At 39.4% G+C, this 19,420-nt stretch overlaps 2 protein-coding genes across 3 annotated transcripts; both read left to right on the forward strand.

The window, feature by feature from the left end:
• The first annotated feature begins 425 nt into the window (after nt 1–425).
• Nucleotides 426–13,595, forward strand: afg2b (AFG2 AAA ATPase homolog B). 2 transcript variants are annotated; one of them, XM_061963924.1, is made up of 11 exons: nt 426–1,339; nt 2,308–2,493; nt 2,582–2,866; nt 2,929–3,114; nt 3,219–3,377; nt 6,224–6,433; nt 6,509–6,736; nt 6,814–6,948; nt 9,470–9,595; nt 13,226–13,377; nt 13,473–13,595. In XM_061963924.1, the coding sequence occupies exons 1-10, from the start codon at nt 746–748 to the stop codon at nt 13,361–13,363; spliced, it is 2,247 nt and encodes a 748-aa protein (XP_061819908.1). In that variant the 5' UTR covers nt 426–745; the 3' UTR covers nt 13,364–13,377; nt 13,473–13,595. The 2 variants fall into 2 exon arrangements, with proteins under 2 accessions (XP_061819908.1, XP_061819907.1); XM_061963923.1 differs by having other exon boundaries at nt 13,226–13,523.
• lg06h15orf48 (linkage group 06 C15orf48 homolog) lies at nt 13,586–16,936 on the forward strand. Its single transcript, XM_061963925.1, has 6 exons — nt 13,586–13,673; nt 13,747–13,806; nt 13,883–13,971; nt 14,053–14,113; nt 14,295–14,367; nt 16,415–16,936. The coding sequence occupies exons 2-5, from the start codon at nt 13,768–13,770 to the stop codon at nt 14,361–14,363; spliced, it is 258 nt and encodes an 85-aa protein (XP_061819909.1). The 5' UTR covers nt 13,586–13,673; nt 13,747–13,767; the 3' UTR covers nt 14,364–14,367; nt 16,415–16,936.
• Nucleotides 16,937–19,420: the final 2,484 nt, after the last annotated feature.

Below are 19,420 nucleotides of genomic sequence, written 5' to 3' on the forward strand. Positions count from 1 at the left end.
GTTTGTAATTAATTTCATGGTGACTCGTTGCGGTTCCACTTGAAGTACGCGTGGAGCCGCCAAAGTGACAGCCGTGAAGGAAAAGCGTTGGCCAACCAAAACCAAACCATAGACTGAAGTTGAACTCATCCATCCATTTTCTAGTGATTTTTTTTAACGAAACATAGAACTAAAATGTTATTAACTTTACACATAAAATCGCCGAAATATTTTTGAATAACAATCTTTACAAATCTAGAAATTGGAAATAAGAAAACCAACGGTTTATAAACGTATATTTTTTTTATAATCAGACATAGTCAATATTTTTATAATAATTCATTATATTTCAATATGTGTTTAATTAAATGTGTAGGTCTGTGTCATCATTGGTTGTTAAATATGCAAACCGGAAGCAAAAGGACCAATTTCTCGAACTCCGGAAATGTTTTGGTCGGCCACTGAGTTGTAGCGCCGCATGGACGTTGTAAACATGAGCTGTCCGGTTGCTAACATGCTACCTTGTAGTGAGGTAATACATCGTCTATCTTGCATTAAAATAATGCATTATTCATTCGTATGAAGCAAAATAGTAGCTTTTAATATAGACAGTCTGTTGACTGTAACTCGCTGACGGCATTTCAGTCGTAGCTATAGACATTTCCTTGTAGCATAGCGAAGCCTATAGTTTACCACCTCAGTAACTGTTTACATCCCTGGATGGTAGCAACGTTTACATGCTTCTCTCGAACGTTAGAAGCGAAATATGTCTCTGAAATTGTTGGCAGTAGATGCATCGGATCGAGGCTCGCAGAGATGCAGACTCGGTCCAGGCTTGCTGTCAGCCCTGGGCTTGAGTCTGGGCTCCCCGCTGCTGGTGTCTTTCCCTGGGGGAAGCTGTCTGTGTGCCGCCTGGCCTCGCCCTGACCTTGCCGAGGGCTTCCTGCAGGTGGACATGAAGTGCTGTTCTCCAGGTCTGATCCGTCATCCACCTTCACGGCTAACCCTGGACCCCCAGCAGCAGCTGACACACGTACCCTGTCCCAAACTGAAAGGCATGAAATTAAGCGTGGTCGTGCAGTCTGTTGAGTTTAGAAGAAATACACCTCCTCGACTTGTTCATGAGCTTGTAAAAGAGATGCTGAAGGGAGCCTTGGTGCATAGGAATCACGTTGTAAACCTTGAGGATTTTGACACAGACATTAAATATGTTGTCATTGAAAGCATCTATCCGGATACTAACACAGCTGGACTTGTTACCTCCAAAACTGGTATGGAGATTGCTGACATCCAGACTGTCAGGCACTTCACAACGCGACTTCAGGACCAGGACACAGTGTCTCTGGGGGGACTGGAGGAGGTTTGTGTTTACACACTGGAAATATATATGCATAATAAATGCACTGATTCTAAAGCTAATGCATGCCTGATGTATTACTGTCTTGATGAACAGATGCATGATAAAGAATATAATTAAATAGAATGGACTTTATTGTCATCGTATTTGCATATAACGAGATTAAGAACTCCAACTTAAGGTGCGGTAGTGGGAACAAATATGGGGTAAAAATAAATAAATAATAAAATAAAATAAATTACACAACAGGCAATAAAGAAAAGAAAAAAACTAACAATTGAACTAAACAAACTACTATCCAATACAAAATAATAAGCAATCCTGTACAATATACAAAACACTATAGAAATACAAAATACTGTACAATATACAGAACAAGACAAGAGTACCGTAGTAATAAATAACAATCAGTGTCGGACGCATTGCACTCGAAGGGTAATATTGCACAGTAGGGTATTAGGGTAGGATATTGTATAGGGGTGAATTATTATTATAAGTTAGAGTTCAAGATGGTGACAGCTCTGAGAAAGAAGCTGTCTCTGAGCCTGTTTGTTCTGGCTCTGATGCACCTGTAACGCCTGCCCGATGGTAGCAGGTCGAACAGGTGGAAGCCAGGGTCACCTGTGTTTGTACAGTACAAGCAAAGTAACTGAGGAATTTTAATGACAAACTACACTGACAGTCCCATTGCAATGTGTTTATAAACGCAGGCAAACACACCGAATCTTAAAAACGGGAAAAAAAAACATGCCGCTTAATTTGCTGAACACAGGTGTACTTAAGATCTCAACAGGGACCAATCAATACATGTTTTTTTTGTAAACTAGAAAATGTATGTTGTGTTACAATGGAAAACAAAAATCCAGACGGGATTTGGCGGGATACATTGCGGTCGTCTACAACAATGCCTCTCTAATTACCTGATGTTTTCCACCGTATTGCACATACAGTGAGTTTTTAATTTTGCTTAGGTGAGTGCGTTGCTGATGGAGATGCTGCAGCTGCCATTGCTCTATCCAGGCACTCTTGGTTTTCTGGGTGTGTCATGTCCAAGAGGCTTGCTGCTGGTTGGGCCTCCAGGTGTTGGGAAGACCCAGCTGGTGCGCAAAGTGGTGGGAGAAGTGGGAGCAAGCCTGGTCGTGGTAAGAGGGCCAGAGGTAAAACAAAACAATATTAATGACTGTCAATAATTTAATTGCTTCTCTTTATGTATGAACTTTCAAAAATTATGATTGTCTGCTCTAGGTGGTGGGGTCCCGACCAGGTGAGAGCGAGGAGAGGTTGCGAGCCATGTTTGTGCAGGCTCGCGCCGCAGCAGAGGAGGGTCCGTGCGTGCTGTTCTTAGACGAGTTGGACTCTCTGTGTCCGAGAAGGACTGGGTCGTCAGCACCAGAGAACCGCCTGGTGGCTCAGCTCCTCACACTAATGGATGGGGTGGACCAGTCAGATCGATTCCTGGTTGTCGGTGCCACCAACCGACCGGACAGCTTAGACCCAGCACTGCGCAGGCCTGGAAGATTTGACAGAGAGGTATACAAATGCCAAAACGTTGATTAATGTTGTGCATTTTTGAAATTGTGCCTTTTCTGTAGGTTGTCATCGGGGTTCCCACCTTGCAGCAGAGAGCTGCTATCTTGTCTGTTCTTTGTGAAAAGATGCCAGTTTGTCACAGTGTGGAGATAGCAGAACTGGCAAAGAGGACCACAGGTTATGTCGGGTCGGACCTCAGCGCCCTCTGCAGAGAGGCCGCCATGCACGCTATACGGGAAAATGCAAAGGTATACCAACGCTGTAATGAAACAAAGATGATGCATCATAAGGGGAACATTGTTTTATATCTGTATTAAATGTCATCAACCTGAAGTTGGTTTATTGTAAGTAGGGTTCGGGAGAGCAGGTTGTGGGTATGAAGCATTTCCTGGAGGCTCTGAAGTTGGTGCAGCCCTCCTGCCTGCGTAGCAGCCTGGGGAGGACAGACATCTCTCCAGTAACTTGGGACCAAATCGGAGGCCTTGAGGAGATCAAACTAAAACTAAGACAGGTAAATTATGTAAAAAAATATTTGAAATAAGTAAGATGATGTGACCTGTGATGAGGTAGCGACTTGTCCAGGGTGTACCCCGCCTTTCGCCCGAATGCAGCTGGGATAGGCTCCAGCACCCCCATGCGACCCCGAAAGGGAAAAGCGGTAGAAAATGGATGAATGGAAGATGGTGTGACTGTGACTATTGCTGTCAAACTGTTATTTTTTAAATCAGACTATTTCAGGTAATCCACTTTTGGTGATTGGTATAGCTCGGTTGGTAGAGCGGCCGTGCCAGCAACTTGAGGGTTGCAGGTTCGATCCCCGCTTCCGCCATCCTAGTCACTGCCGTTGTGTCCTTGGGCAAGACACTTTACCCACCTGCTCCCAGTGCCACCCACACTGGTTTAAATGTAACTTAGATATTGGGTTTCACAATGTAAAGCGCTTTGAGTCACTTGAGAAAAAGCGCTATATAAATGTAATTCACTTCATTTCACAATTGCTTGATTGCATAATTTAAATTAACTTAAAAACAAAAAACTCCAATACTTTGACACCAAGCAATTTTATTGTCAGAAATTCATACAGGAACATTTTTTAAATGTTTTACTTGAATGCTCGTCATTTTTTTCCTCAAAACTTGGTAACAGTTTTGTCTAAAGTCCTGTCAGGGTCTATTTTGAAATGAAATTTGTCACATAGCACACCAGTCAGTCTGCTCACTCATCTTTTATTGACCTGATTACTGACAGTAAAAAAAAACTCGCCTTTAAAGGGGAATTTTGGCTGTCATTCACAATCCATATGTAAGACAAGAACACATATCTTTCTTTTTTATGCATTCTAATTTGTAAAATATGCCAAATATGAGGTGGCTAACAATGGAGCTAATGGAAGTCCTCTATTTAATATCCAAAAAACGCCAACAATACTCCATTTACATGTCGGGACCTGCACGTTAGCCAAGTATCATAGATATTGTTATTATAAGCGCTAACACAGAGGAACTACTTTTAGCAGTGCCGTGATCACAGAGGGTTAACTAGCTTTTGCACCTATTGACATACTGAGCTGGTGAGCTGCTGCATCGCCTCTGAGTTGGTAAAAGTTAATTCTAAATTATGAATCATGCCTCTGATATAGTTGAAGGTTGTGGTCATAAATCAAGAAGTTGGTCAACTTTGACATTTAATTTAGACCCGGAGATCGTAAGAAAGACTTGAAAAGACGCTTGTTTGCGTCCACCTTTCTTTTTTTTTTTTTTACCAGCGTAAGCATTAGGACTAATTCCTAAAAGCTTTACACAACCCATCAGTCGGCATCCCAGTGAGAGCAGCCATTGTAAGTGATTGTTTTATTATGTTCATAATTTATATTTCTTGTTTAGCATTAAGCAATAGTGCTATTTGACCCCGAAAGGGACAAGCGGTAGAAAATGGATGGAGGGAATAGTGCTACTTGCTGGATCTGCTCATCACTCAGCTTCTAAAACTTTGTAGCTCATCCTCCTTATATTCAAACTCAAAACTATAAGGTTCTTGATCATCGTTTGTCCAAAAGTAGTTGTTGTCTCTCATGAAATCTGCCATGATTACCGGTAGTAGTAGTTGTTGTTGGTGAAGAAAATAAAGAATGTTGTGATGCGTTCCGTAAAATCAATGTGCCGCCGTGATGACCCAAATGTGTAAATGTTGTGCCTGTTGCTATATTACATATATACTTACAGCATGTAATACGTTGATGAAGGTTTTGGGTGATTTTTAAGCTCTTTGTAGGTGGAATAGATTACATCCCAATACCTCCATTGTTAGCCGACTCTTGCTTGTGTTTATTTTTTTGAGTTAGAATGCATTAAAAGAGAAACACATATGTGTTCTTGTCTCACATAAGGATTGTAAATGATAGACAAAATTCCCAAAAAGTGAATTTCTCCTTTTAGGTAACCATCCATGGTAAAGGTAAAGGAACATGTGCTCTCAAAATAAATTTTGTGATTAATCTATGCTTATATACACGATTAATGCGATAATTGTTTGTGATAAATTGCATGAGTTAATACATTAATTTTGACAGCCCTAGAAATAACAATATCAGTACCAATATTTATTATTGTGTTTGTAGTGGTGTAGAATTGCCATTGTCATATTAACAGCCGTTTCTAATAGTTTGGTTAATTACTCTTGTAATGGATGTCAGGTGTAGTTGCGGGTGTTACTTATATCTTTGCCAGTGAGTTTATGTAGCCCAGGGCAGGGCTGTTCAACTAAATCTAAGGACTGGTGTAGGGCTACAGCTATCCATTCTTTTAGTAATCAAGTAATCTATCAATTAATTATGTAATCAAATGAAACCAACTTTATATCCTCAATGCCTATTTTGGTAAAATAGTTGAAATAGATAAATAAAATTATTTTTGCCATAATCTTTATTCTTTTTTTCAAAGAAAGGCACAACATCAACATTAAACTTGCACTTCTAATACAAGTGCATTATTAAAAAAACCTTTCCAATGACACCCACACACCCACGCTCTCATGTGCGCTCTATTGCAGCAGCACTTCTCCCGACTTTAGACAACCGGAGGCTACTCGATACATCTGGACATCTAATAGCTCAGTGGTCCCCAACCTTTCTTAGCCCAAGGACCGTCTCGTGGTCCTGCAGAACTATGGCAGCTCGAGGTACGGGGGTTAAAATCTTAACAGTTTACTACGTGTGTCACACCAATTACTACAGTATTAATATCACACCAAAATAAATTCACCTTAATGCAGAATCAGTAGGACCGTTCACTAATTGTCCTGTTAATGCTGTTTGATGTCTTCTCTAATGTGCTCCTCCTCTGTGTGTGGTCATTGCAGAGTATTGAGTGGCCGATGATGTACCCCGAGGCTTTTACTCGTCTAGGTCTGTGTAGCCCTCGTGGTGTTCTTCTATACGGCCCTCCAGGATGTTCTAAGACGTCGTTGGTCCGAGCAACAGCCTCCGGCTCCCACTGCACCTTCTTGTCTGTCAGTGGTGCTGACCTCTACTCTCCCTATGTGGGAGACTCAGAGAAGGCTTTGTCACAGGTGCTCGACTGAGATTGGTTGCTCTATTTCTGTGTTTTCTGCAAACTTACGTGTACATATGTGCAACACGTGCAGTTGTTTCGCCAGGCACGGGCCTGCGCTCCTTGCATCCTGTTCCTCGACGAGATTGACTCTCTGATTGGCTCGCGGTCCTGCAGTGAGGCACCTAATGGCGTTCAGACTCGACTCTTATCTGTGCTTCTCAATGAGATGGATGGTGTCGGTCTGAAGACGCTGGAAAGGAGAGGACAGCAGAAGATCCTCCAAGTAGACGGAGAAATGGGAAACCCCACTCATAAGCAGGTTGGGCATTCTGCAAATATGTGTTTTTATGGATGTCTGATCATTTGACACAATTAAATATGTCTGCTCTTTGACAGTTGGTCTGCCAGGAGGTGTGTAACAAAGATGTGATGGTTGTAGCAGCCACAAACAGACCAGACTGTTTGGACAGTGCTCTACTGAGGCCTGGCAGACTGGACCAAATTATCTACGTACCACCACCAGACCAGCAGGTTAGCTATTTGGCTTCATTAAAAGTGTAACTTGACAAAATCAGTACAATAATGTGTGTAAATAGAAGGAGATAAGATTTTACATTAATCTGCAGTGCATCCAAAATGTTATTTTTCTTCCCATATTTATTACTTCTCACGGTATTTAGCAAACTTTTTGGAAAGGAAAGAACTTTATTGTCTTTGCACAAGTACAATGAAATTTCATTTTCAGCCCACACCCGTTCAAGAGAATACATTCATTGTACAGCGAGACAGAACATGAACGCTGATGGGTCGCCACTTACGGCGCCCCGTGATAGGTGGGGAAAAGGAGAATGCTGGGCGTGGGGTGATGAGTAAAAAGAAAATGCTCCTAGACTGGGCTACTATGCGAGCTTGGGCTGGGCGCGGGAAAAAGAACTTGAGAGCCACGATAAGCACACATACACCACGAGACTTGTGACAGTAAGAGCAGGGGAGGTACTTCCGGAGGCAGAGCTGCTGCCCTTTTGGCGCTGCTCCAGGCGTCCATTGCACCTTAAGGAGTTAAACTGTGGCAAAGGCGTGGGGTGTGCATATGCATCCATTATCCATATGTGTGTTATGTCTGTAGGCCTGAAATTCCTCTGCAGGAACAGAGTTCATCTCTCCGGGTGTTGTTGACAGGGAAGAAGGTTGTTGCGTCTACGCTGCACTCACCTCAAGGAGAATCTTGAAAGAACGAACTTGCTACGTCTCAGCCAGGGAAAACGATCAATATTAGAATGTTTGTGTGTGAGCGAACAAAACAAATTTAAACTTTGACTCTAATTGTTTATTTCTGTGTCCTCAAATTCATCCTGCAGGGCAAACGGCATCTCCAATGTTATTCATTTTGCGATTTATCCAAAATCACTAAAGTTTTGAGTGTCCAGCGTTCTGCCCGCATCCTCCAATCATTTGTGACAGCTTTGACCTTGAACGGCTGCCAGTATCTTCCAATTTGTCGATACACCAGAGCAACATTTACCCTAATCAGCAGATGTCCTGTTATCATGATTCTGAATAGGTAGATATCGTCAACGTCCTCAACTGAAAGGTTCGCCAGGCACGCGACCCTCCTTTTCTGTCAAGAGTCTGTTGTGTGTCCAGCAACAACTGTTCCGACAAGACAGGCAGGTTCCCCCGAACCGCAGATCTTGTTAATTCTGTTGAGAGGAAAGTTGATCAATTCAATCTATTTAAATTTTGGAGAGCTGTGCAAAAAGAAGCAACAAGAAAGTCAAACAAGACAAGACGAGACGAAAAGGCAAGCAGAGCAGACACGGAGAGGGCAGAGAGTGTGGCGGCCTTTGCCTCGAGCCAAGAGAGAAAGGGCCACTACCAGTGATAGCTCACCACCCCTTTCTAAATATCTAGCCACAAGGTTCAGGGATTTTAGATGCAAGCCGATATCATCCGATACCTGTTTTTTTGCCGATATCGGAACCATGTCAATATCAGATCGGGACATCTAATATAAGATACTAACGTTTACTTAAAATGGCTGTTTAAAAAAATCTACTCGTTCACGAACGTCACATCTTAAAGCCACGAATGAATGTGTTGCAACAATGGCAAGTGAGTGTGCTCTATCTTGTTACCTGGCATTTTCAAGATGTAAGTACAGACCGTACCTCATCGTTCTTGATGTAAAGACAGAACAATTAATTGGAAGTGTAATTTTGTATTATTATGTTACAATCCCACCCCAAAAGGGACAAGCGGTAGAAAATGGATGGATGGATGGATGTTACAATCCCTACACACATCAAAACCTGTCTGTGTGTTTGTCTGCATGAGGGTGGACTGGGGATTCTCCCTTTAATACTTTGTATATCTGTTAATCATGTTTGTTAAACTTTCCCTTTAAATTTTGTTTGAAATTCATAAGCAGACTTTAATCATAGTGTGTGCAAGTGGGCAACAGTGAAGCTCAAATTCAACCCGTTCAAACCAAAGGATCACAACATTTGACTGGAATAACGTTATATAGAATTATTACCTGTTTATTTATCAGTACTCATGTGAAATTTGATTAACATCAGTCAGTGCGAAATAAAAAATGTTTACCCAGAATTATTAGGACATGTTCTGTCATGTGCTGTAACCCATGATGGATATGAGTACACTATATTTCAAGTCCAATAATATAAAAAAAAAAAAAAAAGTTGTAACACTTTCCTTATGCTAAAATCTACAAGTGTTGAAAATGTAATTGATTTGGAATAAATACAATAAAAATGCAGTTTTGCAGCTTTGGTCTTAAGAGTCCAAAGGCCTCCATGTGTAACACGGTCAGGAGGGATAAGTTATACATTTTTTTGTTATTTAAAAAAATAAAAAAAGATCTTATTTTCTTCAAGCGTCTGATAAGATTTGCTCTCTGTCTTTATTTTGCTAAAGTGCATGATAACTGGGGATTGCTATAATATACAATCCTTCATCCATTTTATTTTGGGGTGTTTTGATCTTCCTGCAATACACATGTTTATACCTGGGTCTGTTGTTGTGTGATTAGGCCCGTCTCGCCATCCTGAAAGTGTGCACAAAGTCCATGCCTGTGGGTCCTGACGTATGTTTGGAGGAGCTGGCTGCTAAGACTGATCTTTACTCTGGAGCTGACCTGGAAAGTCTTTGTAAAGAGGTAACATAAAGCACATCTTCAACAACGTTTCTGTCACTAAGTTTTACTGTACATATTAATTACATGTTTTAACATCCGGCATTTTACTGTGGGTACAGTACATGAATACTTTACAACTACAAAATACTATAATAGTATGACTTAGTAAATTTAAAAGATTCAAATGGCAGGATATGAAGGATTACAAAAATAAAATTGTTCACAAAATTGTGTAGATGGGAGGACGAGTACATGAAATATTTGCAGTCCATGTTGTCGAGACATCAGTGAGTACAGCCTGAACACCAGACAAATTCTTCGGGCAGACAATATAATTCGTAAATGTGGAAAAATATAGACACTTTATAAAATATATACGGTATATTCCGTTAAATCCCTAATAGTAACAAAAGATAGCCGGTGGTGTTCATGTTATCTTTTTTTGTTTAAAAAATGTACCACGATTATGTATTCATTTGTATTTGAATGAGGGAAATAAGTATTTGATCCCCAAGCAAACAAACTAAACACTTGTGGCAAGCAGAGGTCAGACATTTCTTACAGTTTCACACATTCCAGCAAAGAAAGAAGTCTAAAGCAGAACGTTTCTACCTCCATGTTTGACAGTAGGGATGTTGACATATTCAGCATTTCTCTGCTGCCTAACACTATGAGACAACTTCATGCCAAATAGCTCGATTTTGGTTGCTGGCACCGCAAGATCTCAATTAAAGCAAAATGTGTTACTTTTTGATGACTGTGTTCCCAACTCCTCTGTAATTCCAAACTATTGCTCTAATAATAGTCCTATTCTTGCCCAGTTTCTTGTTGATGGTTTGAGTCCATTCCAGTCTTGTGTAGGTTTACAATATTGTCATTGCTGAGGTCCTTTGACAACTCTTGCTCATGGCGGTGCAGAGATTTAAATGGAATAGTTATCCAAGTAAATTGAATTTAGTAGTGCTTTCTTAAAGGGACAGGATGTACATTGTGTACATGTGTGCTTCATGGGCTCTTAGGCAGTCAATGAGGTCAGAACCAGCATGCTTACTTATTTCCCTAAATCAAATTCATTTGTAGGGGAGCTAAAATAAAATAGTTTCACATCCGACCCGTGATTTGTATTTATGATGCTGCTTAATCAAGTCACAATTTAAAAAAAAAAAATTTTTTTTTATTAGTAGTATTTTTTTGAATTGATTTATTTTTTGGAAGAATCACTTTTTAAAAATATATTTTCTTAGACCATCTCTGCGTTTACTCGCTTTGTGTATGTGTTAGTGGCCAAGAGGGGCTTTTGTAAACTGTAACTTGTTTTGAAATACTTTTTTCATAATTTTCATACCAAATACACTGGAACCTCGACAAAAGTCACCATTTTAGTGAAGGTTTGTACACTTGAACACAATATAAAGTGCTATACACTACTGTATATCTAACAAACATAACAAGGGGTGATGGATCAACTTTCTATGTGATAAATTGTTTAGTGTTTGACTCCTTAGTTCTGTTTTGAGAACTGCTGAGTTTGTGTTTTAGTTGCCATGACTGCAGATTAGTTTCACCTGCCTCTGATTAGTGTTTGGGATGCTCACCTGCTCCTGGGCACTAATCAGAGAGCTACTTATTTCCTGCTTTTCGCCACACTCAGGCTGGCTATCTTGTTTGCTTAATGCAACAATTACATTTGATGAATTATTGCTTGTATGATTCTTGATTCCTGTTTATATACTAAGCTTTCATGCTACCTAGTTCCTTTGCTCCCCGTGCGATCGGCACGCGTCTCTTTGTTTGTGTCCTGTATTTTTTTATTTTATATGATTTATGAGGTATAAATCCTATTCTTACCTGCACGCTTCGTCCGGAGTTCCGTCTGAATCTTGGGAGAACGATCCGTGCATTACCATGCGACCCAGACGTGACAAAAACATTCAAAACAAACACAACAAGCTGCTGTATGCTCTGCTTTGCCAACACGCACACACACAGAAGTCACAATGGTGCCTTCTCAAAAACAAAATCCTTAAATTTAACAACCATATTTCTACAATAAAAACGTATAACCACATTAACAACGGCAAAGGAGCAGAAGAGAAAGAAGCAGACAGAGGTAGATTGAACGTGGCAGGGGGAAGGGGGAGCCGTTTGTGCTTTGGAAGAACGAGGGGCTCCTCTGGAACAAAGAGAGAAAGTTTATTTTCCTCCACTGTTAAATAAGTTTGCTTAGGCATTCTTTTCCAGAAAAGACAGTTTTCATCACAATTAAAACTTGATGTCGTTACTTACTGTGCTGTGGTCATGCTTGTGAGCGCCATTGTACTCCTCGCAAATAGTCTCTTTTTTTTTTTAACTCCACAGCGATTCGCTTCTTCTTTCTACGCTGGTCTGTTGAGTTTTTCAAACCCTTTTTGAGTTAGCAAAATGGACGAAACTTGTCAAAAGGCAAAACAACAAATAAAAGGCAAACATGCCGAAGTGTTGAGACGTGACTCTTCCTGTGCAGCAAATGAAGTGGAAGGCCCCTCCTTCCCAACAATGTTTCGCCCTGCATTCGTACACAGAGACATAGTTCGCACACAGGGGCTTATTTGGCGCAATTTAAAGGTTCGTTAACCGAAAAGTTTGAAAGTAGAGGGGTTCGTAGATCAAGGTTCCACTGTAATATATTGCGAGAATCTCTTTAAATCAAGAATCATGTTGAATAGACAATTGTTTCTGAACTGAATCGTCACCCCAAGAATTGGAATCAAATTGAATCCTTAGTATTTTATAGCCTTTATATGTGTGTGTGTGCGTGTGCATAAACATGCGCGCACAGGTGTGTGCTTGTATATATATATATATATATATATATATATATATATATATACCGGTGTGTGTGTATATATATATATATATATATATACATATGTGTGTGTAACTGTGTATATATGTGTATATTTATGTGTATACATTTATGTGTGTATGTATGTATACTGTGTAAATGTGTGTACATATTTATATATGTGTATATAAGTATGTTTGTCTATATATTTATATTTGTGTGTGTGTATATATATGTATATTTATGTGTATAAATTTATATATGTGTATAAATGTATATATGATATGTGTATAAATGTATATATGGATATATATGCGTATACATTTATAAATGTGTGTATATATATATTTTTTTTTTTTTGTGCGTGTGTGTGTGTGTGTGTGTGTGTGTATATATATATATATATATAGTTTTTTTTCCCAGTTACAGTAAGATACCACAAAAAGTCTATTTTTTTAGTTAGGGGGTCATCTTACAAAATATCAAATCAAATACTAATTGTTTCCACTGTGTATGTGGATATCATAAAAATGCTAAATCAACCAATATAATGGTGGCCTAAGTTACGTAACCCATTTATATCTTGCAATGGCCTGTTTTTGAGTGTCATTTAGCATTGTTAAAATTACTATTGTCTTTTTTATTTTATATACCAATTTACAATGTGTATAAATCAACAACAACAAACCCATGCATATCCAAATGCCATCAGGTGTAGGTCTCAAGGGTTAATTGCCTTTTTGCTTGTCGGACGTTGGAAATTTGCGACTTTCCCGTTTCATTGAACACAATATAATAGATTTATAAAAAAACATTGTGTTTTCCAGTCTGCACTGCTGGCGTTGTTCGAAGAAAACATGGAAGCTTCGTCCATCAAGCACACACACTTCCTGAAGTCCCTCAAGAAAATGAGACCTTCTCTCACGGCCCAGCAAATCCAAACATATCAAACAGCTGCCAGATAACCTTATTAAAAAATGTACACTTACACCAACATTTATTTTTATTAAAAAATATACAACCTGCGCTTTAGTGGCTTGTATTTTCTCTTTCACTTCCATCTATGGGCTGCAGGGGGGCGCTGTGCACCTATTAAGCAGCAGCATTACTCGATCAGTTTGACAAATCCTCCAGAGGTGAATATCCGTACAGGAAGCAGAGTGTGTGTACGTGCCGTTCACCTCGTTCTCGCTCTCCTCCAACCTACATGAGCCCAGAACAGGCGGAAGAGAAGCTCCACTGACAGACCAGACAAGACCTACTCTGTGACAAAAGGTGAGCGCTGCCTCACACAGGTGACATTTTCTTTACTCCACATAAAGTGCAATTATAGCATGTTTCTCTTCAGGTACCTAAGGAGTTTAAAGATATGAGGGGATTTTTTCAAATGTTAAGAAAGAAAAAAGAGGTGTGTCTGATTTTTATGATGATTTTGTGTTCAACTTAATCTAAAATTCTATTCTATTTGGTGCACTTGAATTCAGCTGATCCCACTGATCGGTTTCATGGCTTTTGCTGCAACAGGAGCCACTACGGCTTCAATCTACTTTCTTCTCACCAAATCTGACGTCATGTAAGTGCCACTTGTTATTTTGTTGAACCATATCTTTGACTATGAATGATTTCAGTGATGCAGCATTTTTATTGTTTTCAGTTTAAATAAGACCTCCAATCCAGAACCATGGGAGAGAGTGGATCCAACCAAGCCCCAAAAGGTGAAACAAATAATGCTGAGACAAGGGCAGAATTTTCCAGACAGCTGCTGAGTCACTGTAGAAGAAACGTACCAAATGGATATTGATGTGTGTGGCGCTGCACACCAATGAGCTGCTACTTCTGTGGCCGCATAAGTGCTTCTGCAGCCTAAATGTATTTTTATTTTTGAACCCTTTACAGCTTTTCACCATCAATCAGCAGTGGAAGCCAGTGGAGGAACTGGAGTTGGTGAAGCGTCTCACCAAATAAAAAGGTGCCTGCCAACTTTCCACTCATCAGTCCAACAGAATACTTTCTGCACAAACTAGGATGCTTTGACACTTAGTGTGCGGAAACGCTTCTGCTGCACTGTTGGGTTTTTTGTCTGCTTGGTAGTTGGTAGTTGCACACCACGAGAGCATCAATCCACCTGCAGAAATGTCTGCACACAGTAAATATGAATGTTCGATAATATCCATATAATGTATTAATGAATTATTTATCATCAATGAAATGTTGACTGTCTTTGTTCTTCCTCATCAAAATCCAGTGATCAAACACACATTGCACTGTCCACAAGGATATGCATACAGGACTGTAATGTATAGGGCAGGGGTCCCCAAACTTTTTGACTCGGGGGCCGCATTGGGTTAAAAAAATGTGGCCGGGGGCCGGAGTGTGTGTATGTGTGTGTGTATATATATATATATATATATATATATATATATATATATATAATTACCCATTACCTCCCTGCTTGGCACTCATCGTCTCACCACACCTAGTGTGTGTGACAATCATTGGTAAAAAGAAAAATAAATAAACAAAAAATATATATATTCCGAGCGTGATGATGTCACGTTATCGATGGGAAAATGCATTTTTAGACAATATGATTTGCCTGAGCGCCTCGGAGGCACCGAGACTAACAAGCGGTAGAAAATGGATTAGAAAGGACAGATTTAAAAAAATAATGATTAAAAAGGTTTTTTTTTGTTTTTGTTTTTTTTTTAACTTGGGACTTCCCGCGCGCCGGATTTTGGACGCTGGCGGGCCGTAGTTTGGGGACCCCTGATTTAGGTAAAAAAATATAGTTATTTCAAAAATGCAACTTAAAAAACTAATAGAGGTTAGAAAAATTGTGTTTGGATTTAACATGTACTATTACTGAGGTAATTCGTTTGCTCAAATTTTCTTCTAATAGAACAAAAATGATTATTTAGATTTCAGTTTCTTTGTATCCTGATTTTCTGTGTGACTAATGTGCTCCACCTGTGTAAAACGCATCATTGTGCTGATGCCTTGTTAGCAGTGAGTAGTGATTGTTACCAAATTCAGTACTTTTATAGGTACTAACCGAATTCCGCTGGTACTATCAGGTACTGATTCACGTAAAATCAAACGGTACCATATTTCGATACCTTTGTTGCCCAAGCACCGGCTCAAGCATTTGGCAGGGAAACAAACACTTAAATACTGAGAGCGGACACAGCTGGACTGTCTTTCGGTAATTTTCCAAGCCAACAAAGCTACGCTCGAAATTACATTAAGACTCTACTTTTTAAATATGCACTAGCTTGATGCTAATATACATTGGATATGCCATATACATGCTATTGATTAGCATTAGTGATTTCAATACCTTCAAATTTGGTAATCGCAACTACAACTAAGAGACATTACAATCAAAAAGCTGCTGTGTAATAATTGCAATACTTACAGTATAAACACTTTGTAGGACTCGACAAAAAAACAGACTGGCACATTCAATCTAATAACACAGACTACTTCCTGACTAAGGCAGCACAAAGTAGCCTATACACTACCGCCATCTAATGTCTTGGAATTGTAACTGCGTGCAAAGTTTACGAAATAATACTTGCAAATGAAACTCGGCAATGTAAGAAAGCAAAATATAACATCACAGTTATCATAATAAACTCACTGTTAAATGTAAAATTTTAAAAATAGAGATTTTTTTTTTTTTTTTTATGTAAATGTATGAACACACACAAAAGTACTGAAAATTGGTACCGTACAGTATGGATTCAAATGTTAAAGATACCATCCCTAGCAGTGAGTCATCATTAGTTTGTGTGGCTTCATGGCCTCTAAAATACACTTATTGTTTCATTCTAAGAGCACTGTTCTGTAAGTTGTAGCTCATAACTTCTGTGAAATGTGAGTTTTGTAATAGCATCAAAACTCTTGCAATGCGCAATCGCTCAAAATGTTTCTTTGGTCTGCCATTTGGCTTCTTATGTCCGATAACCGTCAGGACCTTTTAAGAAACTGTGTCTTACTGCGTTCGACCATTGCAGCAATGACGTGTTGCAAGAGGCCTCGGTTGTGCGGTTGGACTAGAATCATCCATCAGGAGATCGTGACAGCGTGAACGCCTGGCAAACAAAGACAGATTTTAGCAAATATTTAGACCAGTGATTCTCAAACTGCGGTACTGGTACGCCAAAGAAGTCTGTAAATATGTACTGTATATGGAGTTTTATTGTAGATGTTTGTGCATTGTGGGTAAAGTTACAGTGTCCAAAATATTAAATAAATTGTTAAATAAAACCTCTGCCTTGTTTTTAATGCATTCTTAGGCCTACTACGCTACTTTATTATAATGTTGGTCATTATGCTGGTACTTGGCTAGCCAGGTTTTTTCTGAGGTGGTACTTGGTGAAAAAAGTTTGAGAACCACTGATTGAGACTTTTTAGGGCTTGGTCTTAAATGTCTGATGAACAATCTGTTTGAGTTTGAATTCACTTTTCTATCAAATGTTCTATTTTTTGTCGTATTTATGTACAAACCCCGTTTCCATATGAATTGGGAAATTGTGTTAGATGTAAATATAAATGGAATACAATGATTTGCAAATCATTTCCAAACCATATTCAGTTGAATATGCTACAAAGACAACATATTTGATGTTCAAACTGATAAACTTTTTTTTTTTGCAAATAATCATTAACTTTAGAATTTGATGCCAGCAACACGTGACAAAGAAGTTGGGAAAGGTGGCAATAAATACTGATAAAGTTGAGGAATGCTCATCAAACACTTATTTGGAACATCCCACAGGTGTGCAGGCTAATTGGGAACAGGTGGGTGCCATGATTGGGTATAAAGTAGATCCCATGAAATCCTCAGTCATTCACAAACAAGGATGGGGCAAGGGTCACCACTTTGTCAACAAATGCGTGAGCAACTTGTTGAACAGTTTAAGAAAACCCTTTCTCAGCCAGCTATTGCAAGGAATTTAGGGATTTCACCATCTACGGTCTGTAATATCATCAAAGGGTTCAGAGAATCTGGAGAAATCACTGCACGTAAGCAGCTAAGCCTGTGACCTTCGATCCCTCAGGCTGTACTGCATCAACAAGCGACATCAGTGTGTAAAGGATATCACCACATGGGCTCAGGAACACTTCAGAAACCCACTGTCAGTAACTACAGTTGGTCGCTACATCTGTAAGTGCAAGTTAAAACTCTCCTATGCAAGGCGAAAACCGTTTATCAACAACACCCAGAAACGCCGTCGGCTTCGCTGGGCCTGAGCTCATCTAAGATGGACTGATACAAAGTGGAAAAGTGTTCTGTGGTCTGACAAGTCCACATTTCAAATTGTTTTTGGAAACTGTGGACGTCGTGTCCTCCGAACCAAAGACGAAAAGAACCATCGGGATTGTTATAGGCGCAAAGTTGAAAAGCCAGCATCTGTGATGGTATGGGGGTGTATTAGTGCCCAAGACATGTGTAACTTACACATCTGTGAAGGCGCCATTAATGCTGAAAGGTACATACAGGTTTTGGAGCAACATATGTTGCCATCCAAGCAACGTTACCATGGAAGCCCCTGCTTATTTCAGCAAGACAATGCCAAGCCACGTGTTACATCAACGTGGCTTCATAGTAAAAGAGTGCGGGTACTAGACTGGCCTGCCTGTAGTCCAGACCTGTCTCCCATTGAAAATGTGTGGCGCATTATGAAGCCTAAAATACCACAACGGAGACCCCCGGACTGTTGAACAACTTAAGCTGTACATCAAGCAAGAATGGGAAAGAATTCCACCTGAGAAGCTTAAAAAATGTGTCTCCTCAGTTCCCAAACATTTACTGAGTGTTGTTAAAAGGAAAGGCCATGTAACACAGTGGTGAACATGCCCTTTCACAACTACTTTGGCACGTGTTGCAGCTATGAAATTCTAAGTTAATTATTATTTGCAAAAAATAAAATTAAAGTTTATGAGTTTGAACATTAAATATCTTGTCTTTGTAGTGCATTCAATTGAATATGGGTTGAAAAGGATTTGAAAATCATTGTATTCCGTTTATATTTACATCTAACACAATTCCCCAACTCATATGGAAACGGGGTTTGTATTTATTTAGTGTTCGCATTACGTTAAGTCAATTTAGATGTGTACTGATTGTTTTTTTAGCTAGTGACATTTTGAGGTTCGGAGGGTTCAATTTGATTAGCAACTCAGAAAATGAAACCCTAACGTAATTGTTAAAGACCGACTTGGGGCCACAAACGAAACATGTCACAAAAGCCTGCTGGCAATCCACCAGTGCAAAATTCATCTGAAGGTTTTTTTCAGGAGTGCGCCACTTTATTAAGTGTCAGGATGTGTAGCAGGAAACCAGGTTGCAAGACAGGAAATATTTGTGTTCAAAGAACAATGTCTTTATCAGGTCAAAGCACAGCAGGGAAAAGACAATAGTCCAACCAAGAGAGATCCTCAATGCTTAATTGGAAAAAAAAATGCTGGAAAATAAGAGGAGCAAAAGAAAAAGCCATTTAAAAAGTTCACATCAATGAAAACCAAAAACTCAGGTTACTCTTGTATTTATATCACCACTTAAGCGCGTTTGTTCTATAGCGGAATGAAATAAACTGAGTGAATCCGCTTGTCAGTCTTCCACTCTCTTTGTCTCTGAGGGTGAAAGGGAGTGCGGGGGGGGGGGGCGCTACTATACACACACAAAGAAGTTGTGCCCTGTAAACATAAGGTAACGCTGTAGAAATGATCCAGATTACACCCAGAATTGAATCACTTGTTTCTTATCCCATTGTTGACATTTCCTGGAAGTTTAATCTAAATGAGCCCATAACGTTTACAGTTATGTTACTAACTAACTAACTGACAGACAAACACATTTTTCACTCAAAATAATCCAAAAAATTAAAATGTTTGATTTTTTTACGTAACCACTTAAAAGGCAATAACATAGCATTTAGATAAAAAAGGATTAATAATTATAGAATTCATTGGTCACCTGTGTGATCCATTATACTACAAAGGCAACATCAGTATGA

The sequence above is a fragment of the Nerophis lumbriciformis genome, linkage group LG06 (genome assembly GCF_033978685.3).
Source record: "Nerophis lumbriciformis linkage group LG06, RoL_Nlum_v2.1, whole genome shotgun sequence".
Lineage (NCBI taxonomy): Eukaryota > Metazoa > Chordata > Actinopteri > Syngnathiformes > Syngnathidae > Nerophis > Nerophis lumbriciformis.

Coding starts and splice junctions, on each gene's coding strand:
- afg2b (XM_061963924.1), top strand. CDS start 746: ATGTCTCTGAAATTGTTGGCAGTAGATGCATCGGATCGAGGCTCGCAG. Junction 2,867..2,928: donor CTGGAAGATTTGACAGAGAG/GTATACAAATGC, acceptor CCTTTTCTGTAG/GTTGTCATCGGGGTTCCCAC. Junction 6,949..9,469: donor TACCACCACCAGACCAGCAG/GTTAGCTATTTG, acceptor TTGTGTGATTAG/GCCCGTCTCGCCATCCTGAA.
- lg06h15orf48 (XM_061963925.1), top strand. CDS start 13,768: ATGAGGGGATTTTTTCAAATGTTAAGAAAGAAAAAAGAG. Junction 13,807..13,882: donor TGTTAAGAAAGAAAAAAGAG/GTGTGTCTGATT, acceptor ACTTGAATTCAG/CTGATCCCACTGATCGGTTT. Junction 13,972..14,052: donor CTCACCAAATCTGACGTCAT/GTAAGTGCCACT, acceptor TATTGTTTTCAG/TTTAAATAAGACCTCCAATC.